The following is a 9,371-nucleotide window of genomic DNA, read 5'->3' as shown; positions in this document are numbered from 1 at the left end:
CCCCCCCCCCCCCACACACACACACACACTTGCCTGCAGTGCTGGCTTCATCCCACTGTGGCCTTTGCTGTTGGTGCAGCTGACGTGGATGCCTTCAACCTGCTCCTGGAGATGAAGCTGAAACGGCGGCGAGAGCAGCCCAACCTGCCTCGCACTGTGACCCAGCTGGTGGCTGAGGACGGGAGCCGGGTGTATGTGGTGGGCACTGCCCACTTCAGTGATGACAGCAAGCGGGATGTTGTGAAGGTCAGTACCACCTCTGTTCGCCATTTGCCCTGGCCTGTTCTCCAGGGCCACCCCCACCGGCCTGGATGCAGGTCTGGGTGGGCTGAGCCCCAGGACTGCAGTGGAAGTTTCTGCTTCGACGTGGTCAGTCACTAGAAGGTGGACTCTCACTGTGGCCCTGTGCTTTCTTCCCTTAGAAGCCCACCTGCTTCATGATTTTATTTTTATTTGTTTTTTAATTTTTTTTGGTTGTAAATAGACAGAATGCCTTTATTTTACTTGTTTATCTTTATGTGGTGCTGAGGATCTAACCCAGTGCTTCACGCATGCTAGAGAAGCACTCTGCCACTGAGCTACAGCCCCATGACTTTATTTGTTGCTTAAAGAAGTAAACTGTCCCCCGCAGCACAGTTGTTGGCACCAGGCTAGTGCCTTCCTGGCCACCTCCGGGAGGGAGGGGGCTTGGTCTGGGTGTGGGCCCTGCCCTATGGTGGCCAGCATGTATCTAGGAGAGAGGTGACCCACCTTGCAGACCATCCGGGAGGTGCAGCCTGATGTGGTGGTGGTGGAGCTCTGCCAATACCGTGTGTCCATGCTGAAGATGGATGAGAGGACGCTGCTGCGTGAGGCCCAGGAGGTCAGCCTAGAGAAGCTGCAGCAGGCTGTGAGGCAGGTGCGCCGGCAGGTGGTGGGTGAGGCCTCCCAGGTTTACGTGGGGATGCGGGGCTGCCCTGTTCCCTGCAGAGAAGGTGTTGGGCTCAGGGCCAGGGTCCCAAGTGTATTGCATCCTGGCTTCTGATCAGCACCCAGCCTACTCTGACCCTCCACCTTGGCTGTGGAGGGGAGGGGGCATTTCTATCAAGTTTCAGATGAGGAAGGACAAGGTAGATGATGATCTGACCCTAAGGCAAAGATTCCTGATGTCAGGATCTCAGCAGCATCTGGCCTGTCTGTGCCCCACCTTGTGGCTACATGGCCCTCATCCGGCACTGCTTCTCATTCGTGTGTGTGTGTCTTGGGGGCAGCCCAGCACCATACACCCAGCTGCAGCCAGGTTGCACTGCAGGGGTATCCCAGACGCTTGGCCTGCTGTTCACCTGGTGCCCCCCAAGTGAGGGAAGTCACAGCGGACCTTCACAGCCCATCTTAAGAGAGGTGGTTCCCTCTCCAGCCAGGGATCATTAGCACCCATCCCACCCCCAGAGAGAGGGTCAGTAATCTGCTAGGAAGCACATAGCTGCAGCTGGGCACAGGTAAAGGGGCACAGAGGAAAGAGGCATGAGTCAGGTCTGGGAGACACCAGCACCAGCTACACCTCAGTCCTGTAGGGAGTCTGAGCACTCAGTCTCCCCAGCTACAATGTGACAACACAAACATGTTGCTGACGGGATGGAGGGCCTCCTGTGCCCTGGTGTCCAGAGCATTTGGGGGGCTCAGCCTCCAACCTCTCTGGAGGTCAGATTGGTACCATGTGGCCTAGATTCCTGTGAGTCTCGTGGTTAGCCTGGACCGCCTGGTGTGGCCTGAGCCCCAGGTAAGCAAGGACACTCCTGTCAGCAGAACATCCCCAGGGCTCCAGGTACCTTCCAGGGGTCAAAGGCCAACCTTGCTGGGATGTGGACAGTCTACCAGCAGCTCATGGGTAGAATCCACCCAGGGCAGTAGGCTTGGACCAGAGCCTCATGGTCCTGCCATTTTCGGGGTGGTGGGGGATCTCCTAAGTGTACCCAACTGCCTCGAGCCCACTGGTCTGGCCAGACCCAGAGGCAGCCTGGGCTGTGATCTGTGTGAACATGGCCTACCAGGTGACCATAGTGCCATCCGTATTGGCCTTGGCAGGAGGTGTGGCGAGCAGTGAGGCAGCCTCTTGGAGACCCTGAACATCACTGTTTGCCCAGGATCAGCCTGTGTCTCACACACATGGTCAGGCCATCTGACTGTGAGCTGGCTCCTTGCCAAAGCCTTGACTGTCCTATAAAGAAAGAAAATGTGTTTGAAAGGTGGCTGTTGAGGCCAGGATGCCTCTGCTCTGGTACCCACCTGGACCCTCCTTACATGCCAGGGCAGCCTCCCCTTGAGTGTGGAAGGAGCCCAAGGGTGTTGGGCACTGCCCTACCTCCCTCCCTCTGGGCACCACCTGCTAACATAAGGCCTCTCCCTGCAGAACGGACTCATGTCTGGGCTCATGCAAATGCTGCTGCTGAAGGTGTCTGCCCACATCACAGAGCAACTGGGCATGGCCCCTGGCGGAGAGTTCAGGGAGGCCTTCAAGGAGGTGGGTACCAGGCATGGCCTGCAAGGGATCGGGGAGCTGCTGCACCCATGAGTCCTGACACTCAGCCTCTGCTCCAGGCAAGTAAGGTGCCTTTCTGCAAGTTCCACCTGGGTGACCGACCCATCCCAGTCACCTTCAAGAGGGCCATCGCTGCACTCTCCTTCTGGCAGAAGGTCAAGCTGGCTTGGGGCCTCTGCTTCCTGTCAGACCCAATCAGGTAGGGCAGCCCACCTGGCCCTCCATGTACATGTCCAGCAGCTGTCCCTGCCTCCTCTTCCAGCTGAGCCTCCTCCCACAAGGACCCCCAACCTCCTCCCACCATAAACCCCAAGTAAACAATGTGGTGGTCCCTGCCCTGGGCCAGCAGGACCAGCCTCCGCTGGCCTATCTCTGCGGGCTGGCAGCGTGCCCTCTGCCCCTAGCAAGGACGATGTGGAGCGCTGCAAGCAGAAGGACCTGCTGGAGCAGATGATGGCCGAGATGATCGGGGAGTTCCCTGACCTGCACCGCACCATCGTCGCGGAGCGCGACGTCTACCTGACCCACGCGCTGCGGCAGGCCGCCCGGCGCCTTGAGCTGCCACGCGCCTCTGAAGGTGGCGGGAGGGCCGGGCGGGGGCTCCCTGGGATGCAGTGTTCCCGCGCCGCAGCTGACCTCCGCCCTCCCCCACAGCCGAGCCTCGGAAGTGTGTCCCTTCCGTGGTCGTGGGCGTCGTGGGCATGGGCCATGTGCCCGGCATCGAGAAGAACTGGAGCACCGACCTCAACATCCAGGAGATCATGACGTGAGTGCCCCAGCGGGGGCCACGCCGGGTCCCCCAATGCTGGGTGGTGCCCACACGTGGGGGGCTGGGGCTGGGGAGCGTGTGCCCCAGCCAGGCCCAGCCCCCCCTTCCTCCCCCAGCATCCCCCCGCCGTCCATCTCGGGCAGAGTGTCCAGGCTGGCCTTGAAGGCCGCCTTCTTCGGCCTGCTGGGCTACGGCCTGTACTGGATGGGCCGCCGCACCGTGAGCCTGGTCCTGTCGCTGCCCGCGACGCAGTACTGCCTCCAGAGGGTGTCTGAGGCCCGGCCGCGCCAGTAGGCAGCCCGCGGGGGAGACGAGAAGCCGGCACCGCCCTGGAGTCGTCTTGGGTGCAGGTGCATTAAAGCCACCCCCCATGGGGGTCCAGGCCAAGCCTCGCTGCCCTCCCCAGTCCCTGCCCACCAAATAAAAGATTATTGAATCATCTGAGCTCGGGCCTCCCAGCAGCCCCCTCCACACCGCAGGGGCTGTCCATGGGCTTCAGCACCCAGGCCAGCTCCGGGGGCGGGATGGGAGGTGCCAGGTGCACAAGACCCGTCCCCCTGGGCTGGGCCCGGTGAGCTGCTGACTGTACCTACCTCACTGTGCCTTGTGCTGCAGCTGGCAGGAGCGTCTGGTCCCAAGTGCGTCTCCCGGTGGGTTTAGGGCCGGCCGGTTCGGCAAGGGCTGGACGCCCCACACCGCTGTGTACTGGCAGCTCCACGGGAGATTTGCTGACCTGGATGTGCCCTGGCTGCAATCTCTGCCTACAGAGATTCTGTGTTTGGGTTTTTTTTAATGTCTAAAAATTTTTCACTCAGGTAATTTTAGCTTCAAAGAAAAACAAAAACTGGAGCAAATGTCAGGAAATACAAGCCTTAAAACCAGCTGGGACAAAGAGGAAGGCTTCCTTTGTGTCTCTGATCTGAGTGGGCGTGTGCACGTTGGGTCAGCTTGGGGTCCAACCCAGCCCTCTGGGGGCTGTACCTGAAGGCTGGCACAGGCCAGGGCTGCTTCAGGTGTGAGGTTGCTGTCTAGGTCCACCCTCCTTGAGGTCAGGAGGGCCTTGAACCTGCTGTCTGCATCCAGTGGGGGTACCTGGGCCACCTTGACTCTTGGTGGACACCCAGTCTGTGTGTCAGCCTGTGCCACGCAGCGCTCCTGGTCAGCTGTGGCCAGCATCTGTACAACTCCCCAATCAGGGCCCAGGGTCATTTGTCCTGTGTTGACTGTCAGCTGAATCAGGTAAAACCCACCCATTTTGAGCTGGACAGGGACTGCCAAGCTGGCTGGGCTGTGTCTTCCTGTCTCATGTTTGTGGATTTGTTCCCTTAGAAATTGAAATAAATTCTAATTTTGGAAGCTCCTGCTTTGTGAAGTGTGTGGAAGTGGGGCTCAGGTGAAGGCACAGGGAGGTCCTGGCCTCCCATGCCCACCCCCTGGGCCTGCAGGATGCTGAGGGCACTGCCTGAGGCCTGGGGAATGTGCCATCCACCTTAACGGAGGACACAGTTCTGGCACCTACGTATATTTAGCAAAGGCCTCCACCCAGAAAGGTAGACCGGGCCCAGCCAAGACAGCCTGCTCAGGGTCCCTTCATACCTCCCAGTACAGACTTGCACACATGAGGGGAGGAGGCCCAGTGGGGACCAACAGCATGAACCTACTCAAAAAGAGACCCACAGTGAATGGGGACGGAGGAGGCTGGAATGCAGAGGGCTTGGCTGTGGGTGCTGGGTGGCCTCTTCCCCACGTCTGTTCCCTAGGAAGCTTGACTGGATGCCCCATGCTGGGTCTTACTGTCCTCTCTGGCCTGCATGAGTTCCATGGTACCAGCAGGTGGGCCTCACTAGCCCAGAGGTGGGCAGGGGCTTTAGGGATGCCACGCCTATGCCTGACCAGGTCTTCTCTCCACAGGCCCCAGGTGGTGCTGCTGAAACCCCAAGGTCTGGCTGGGTGGGGCATGAGGGATGAGAGGTCAGGCACCAGCTGGGCCCCTCTACAGGTCTTTCTAGCCTGCGTGCACCCACTCAGCCAGGTGGCTTCTGACCCATCACCCACACTCAGTGTCAAGACTGCTTCCTGCTTCCAGGACCTGCCTGGTTCCTGCACAAGAATACTGGGGACAGGTCAGGACATCCACACAACAGGCTGCTTTAGGCTCATGCAGGAGGGTCTGGTGTGCCAGGGTACTCCTGGACCACTGCTAGGCCAGGGCAAGGTAAACCCCCACAGGCAGCCAGTAGGGCTCATGTTGGGTGTCAGAGACAGGTGTCAATGCACAGTGGGAGGATTACAGGACTGAAGCCCTGGCCAGCTGCTTCAGATAGAGGAGGCAGCTGTGGCCTCCAGTGGGAATGGTGGCTGACTGGTTGCTGGGACAAGGGTGAGGAAGTTTCTGCTGAGCCAGCTCAGCCCCATCCTGGGAGGAACTTCCCTCAGATCTGGGTGGATAACCCCAGGGCCTGCCGTGGCAGGTACACCATCCAGCCCAAGGGGACCAGTGCCCCTTCCAGGTGAGCAGCCAGCCACACACTGTACTACAGCCTGGGGTAGGGACCCACCAGTGCTTTGAGCCCAAGGGTGAGATGCTAATACACATGGGTGGAAAGAGGCAGGGAAAGTGGGCTGTGCTTTACCAGTGGGGCTCCAGCCCACCCCCTGAAGGCACAGAGGTGTTCACTGAGTGCTGTTCACTCCATAGGTGCTGGGCAGAATGTAGGCTTGGCTTCTGAGTCCCTGGGTGGTAGAGACTTGGGTGCAACTTCAGAGCGCCGTCAGTACACTGGGTAGCAGCTGCATCTGACAGACTGTGGATCTTCACCCTAATTTTTTAAATTGTTATTATTTTAGTTGTAGATAGACACAATACCTTTATTAATTTTATGTGGTGCTGAGAATGGAACCCAGGGCCTCACACATGCTAGGCAAGCAAGCGCTCCACTACTGAGCCACAACTGCAGCCCTCTTCATCCTATTTTTGAAAATCCAGATTTCTATTACAATATGTGTTTATACTACATTGATAAGTGGGAAAAAAACAACGGGGTATATGTTTTTCAGATAAATACCTGTGAATCCTAGTGACTTGGGCCAAGGCACAATTGGAAGTTCCAGGCCAGCATGAACAACTTAGTGAGATCCTATCTCAAAACACAAAAAGGACTGGGGATGTGCTCACTGATGAAATACCCCTGGGTTCAATCTCCAGTACCTAAATAAATACTTAGGGGAATGTGGCTGTCAGAGAGGGGTAGGCTGCATGGGGCTGCTAAGGCTCCTGCCAGTTTCTCTGCAACACACGAGGGTGGTGTCTAGATGGTGATTCAGAGTTGAGACTGGGGCAGAAAGAATCCCTGGACTCTGAGAGGTCCTGGCAGGAGTACAAACAGAGCTTCAGAGGATAGGAGGATTGTACTGGTCATGGGCAAGGGCCTGAGTCTTGTCCTAGGGACTGCAACTTGGATCTCCACAGAACACAGGGGAGGGGAGTGGGGCCTCTAGATTAGGTCAAGCAGAAACAAGATGTGGCTGGGAGCTGCTGACCTGAACCTTGGCACCCACTCCTCAGACCATCACTAGCTGGGGCTGAAGCATGTCTGAGCCCTGACCTCCAGCTGGGTCTGCAGTCCTAGTTGGCTGTGGGCCTGCAGGACATGGACAGCCTCATACCTGGGCCCAGCCTACTATAACAGCTTCCATGCTGGCAAGGAGGGTCAGCTCCCCAGCTAACCTTGGCCAGCACTCAAGAAACATTGGTGAGCACCTGGGACTGCAGGGGGCTCTCCAGTCCACCTCCCCTGCTCCCAGGAGGACTCTCCTGCTTTGCTGAGAAGCTCCTACAGGCTAGGAATGAGGGTTGGGGGGAGGGAGGTCCCCAGCCCAGAGGTCCCAGATTTCCCAGTACCTCTGCCCTGAGGACTTTGCCCTGGGGGTCCCATATAGTGAAGCAGCTCTGAGCACCTTGGGACTGGGAAGGCCATGGAAACACACAGAGAGGGGCTGCCCATACCATCCAGGGGATATGGTTCCAGGGCTCAGGACAGGCTGACAGCCAGGTGGGCAGCGCCTTCAGCATATCAGATCAAGACCCTTCCAGAACAAAACTGGAGACTTTGCTAGCTACCGCCAAGATTAACCAGGCACAGGCCGGTAATAAAGCAAATGAGGCCAGGCAGGAATCAACAGGCCATGGCCAGGGTCTCACCAGGCTGCCTCCAGCCTGTGCTGGACAGCAGGCAGTGACGGGGTGTAGGAGACGGGGTGGGCCCTGCACCCCAATCTGTTGTGTGCTTGCACAGTCCTATGAGATATCAGTGCCCCACTGGGCCTAGGCAGGTGAAGACTCATGCATTAAGTTCAAGCCCCTCTCTGCTGTGTCTTCTGTGCTGGTATGGGGTGAGGGGCAGCCAGCTCCTATCCTGCCCAGCCCCTTGGACCCTGGACTGCTTGCAGACACTCAGGAGGGCTTCTTGAAGAAGGCCATGCAGTTCAACGGTGTAGCCAGAGGCAAAGCCACCAAGGCTGAGAAGGGCCACAGCTCTTCTGTGCTGACCTGTTGAAACCCTTAATACCTACCATGTGTCCCCTCAGGCTAGCAGGTCACACAGCCTAATAATATTCATGAACTCCCCAAACCCAGTCTCAGCCGAATGTGGATGAGACAGGGAGCCGGGCAGGATGGTTCAATAGCACCCAGGGCCTGGGAAGAGGAAGGGGTGACACTAAGCTATGGCCCTGTCTCCTAGGGCAGTGACAAAGGATACTGGAAACTGGAGACAGTGGCTCCAATGGCAGGCCTGGTGGGAAGACCCCAGATAGGCCGAGCTGGGGTACTCAAAGATCAGGGCTACTGTCCAATGCTGGAGAGGATGCCCATTCAGCACAAACTAACTACTTTGTCTCCTCATCCACATAACTCTCCACCCCATGCAGAAAGTAAGCGGGTCACTCATGGTCACCCAATTCCACAGGGGCAAGCTGGGGTCACATGGGGTCTCAGAAGCCCATGCTGTGGCTCCAAGAGAAAGTTCCACTTCCTTGAAGTGTAGAATGAGGTGGGGGACAGAAATGGAACAAAGACTGGTTGCAGCCAGGAGGGACCATGTACCTTTGTCTAGTGTCCCTGAACCCAGCTCAAGGTCTCAGATTTTTCTTTGGGACCAGGTTGGGTAGGAGCTTAGAAAGGGGGACACCACAAGCTTGTCTGAACCTTCTGTCATCCTTTAGCACCTGCTCAAACTCCTCACCTGGAGAGCTATGCTTGACAGGAGGATCTGGACCTGTGGGTGTCACAGGTGGCTCCTCTGGGGCCCCAGCCCCATTCTGGGGGACCTGGCACCCCATCATCAGGATGCCTTCCCTCTCAGACGGCATGTGACTGAGACAGACAGACAGGGAGAGAAAGGGTGAGGCAAGGTGCTTATGAGGAAGCACTGCGGGGAAGAGGAGCCAGCACACATGTATGTCTGCGGACCCAGGCTCCCAGTGGGCCCAGGACCGGCATGGCCCCTGGCCCTGGCCTTTGACGCTTCACTTTGGCCCTGCTCTCGCTGGCCCAGAATTGTTCCCATGCGAAGGTACAGGTGGCCTGCTCCCACCTGGGGCCCACGGAACACTTCCAGATGCGGCCTCAATGTCCAGCCATTCCTGCCACTGGAGCCCTGAAAAACGAGGGTCTCTGTCTCCTCCGCTCGTGCCAGGTGAGCCCCGCAGCCCAGCGCGAGGCTGGGGCTGATTTTGGCTTCGCCCCGACTTGGAAGTGCCCCTGTGGTCTTGGGGACGTCACTCAGCATGTCAGCGCACTCGGAGCAGTCTGGTCTGTCATATGTCACCGGGTCGCAACTTCAGGGACCTACAAGTCAGGTACTCAGGGAGCCAGCCGCGGCCACTGCAGACTAGAGCTCGACCCCGGCCCTCGAGGGCGATTGGCGACTGGCACCCCGCGGTGGCAGAAAGATGGACGAGCCAGCCAATCAGAGCCAATCCTGGGGGGGTGCGGCCCGCGCAGGCGCGGCTGCGGACACCGCCCCCCAGCGAAAGGGCGTCACGCGGGGCGGGACTTCCGACCGGGACAGTGGGGCTTCCGGC

At 58.4% G+C, this 9,371-nt stretch overlaps 1 protein-coding gene and 1 long non-coding RNA gene across 6 annotated transcripts in view; one reads left to right on the top strand and one right to left on the bottom strand.

The window, feature by feature from the left end:
* Trabd (TraB domain containing) overlaps positions 1-4,643 on the top strand; it is an 8,793-nt gene extending 4,150 nt beyond the window's left edge. For 3 of the 5 annotated variants that reach the window (XM_048803204.1, XM_015506907.2, XM_015506906.2), the window contains 7 exons: positions 80-246; positions 758-898; positions 2,390-2,500; positions 2,578-2,717; positions 2,923-3,095; positions 3,173-3,284; positions 3,404-4,643. In XM_048803204.1, coding sequence (XP_048659161.1) covers positions 80-246; positions 758-898; positions 2,390-2,500; positions 2,578-2,717; positions 2,923-3,095; positions 3,173-3,284; positions 3,404-3,581 — 1,022 coding nt within the window. In that variant the 3' untranslated portion in view covers positions 3,582-4,643. The remainder of the gene's footprint in view (positions 1-79; positions 247-757; positions 899-2,389; positions 2,501-2,577; positions 2,718-2,922; positions 3,096-3,172; positions 3,285-3,403) is intronic. The other 2 variants (XM_048803206.1, XM_048803205.1) reach the window with 2 other exon arrangements.
* On the bottom strand, positions 4,016-9,365 carry LOC125616849. The gene is made up of 2 exons (XR_007347624.1): positions 8,531-9,365; positions 4,016-6,106 (listed from the first exon to the last, which is right to left on the bottom strand). It is a non-coding gene; the product is annotated as an uncharacterized LOC125616849 (long non-coding RNA).
* Between the last annotated feature and the right edge of the window lie 6 nt (positions 9,366-9,371).

This window comes from Marmota marmota, unplaced genomic scaffold (assembly GCF_001458135.2).
Source record: "Marmota marmota marmota unplaced genomic scaffold, marMar, whole genome shotgun sequence".
In the NCBI taxonomy this organism is placed as follows: Eukaryota; Metazoa; Chordata; class Mammalia; order Rodentia; family Sciuridae; genus Marmota; species Marmota marmota.
Note: the sequence above shows the minus strand (reverse complement) of the source record. Positions and strands in the feature narration are given on the sequence as shown.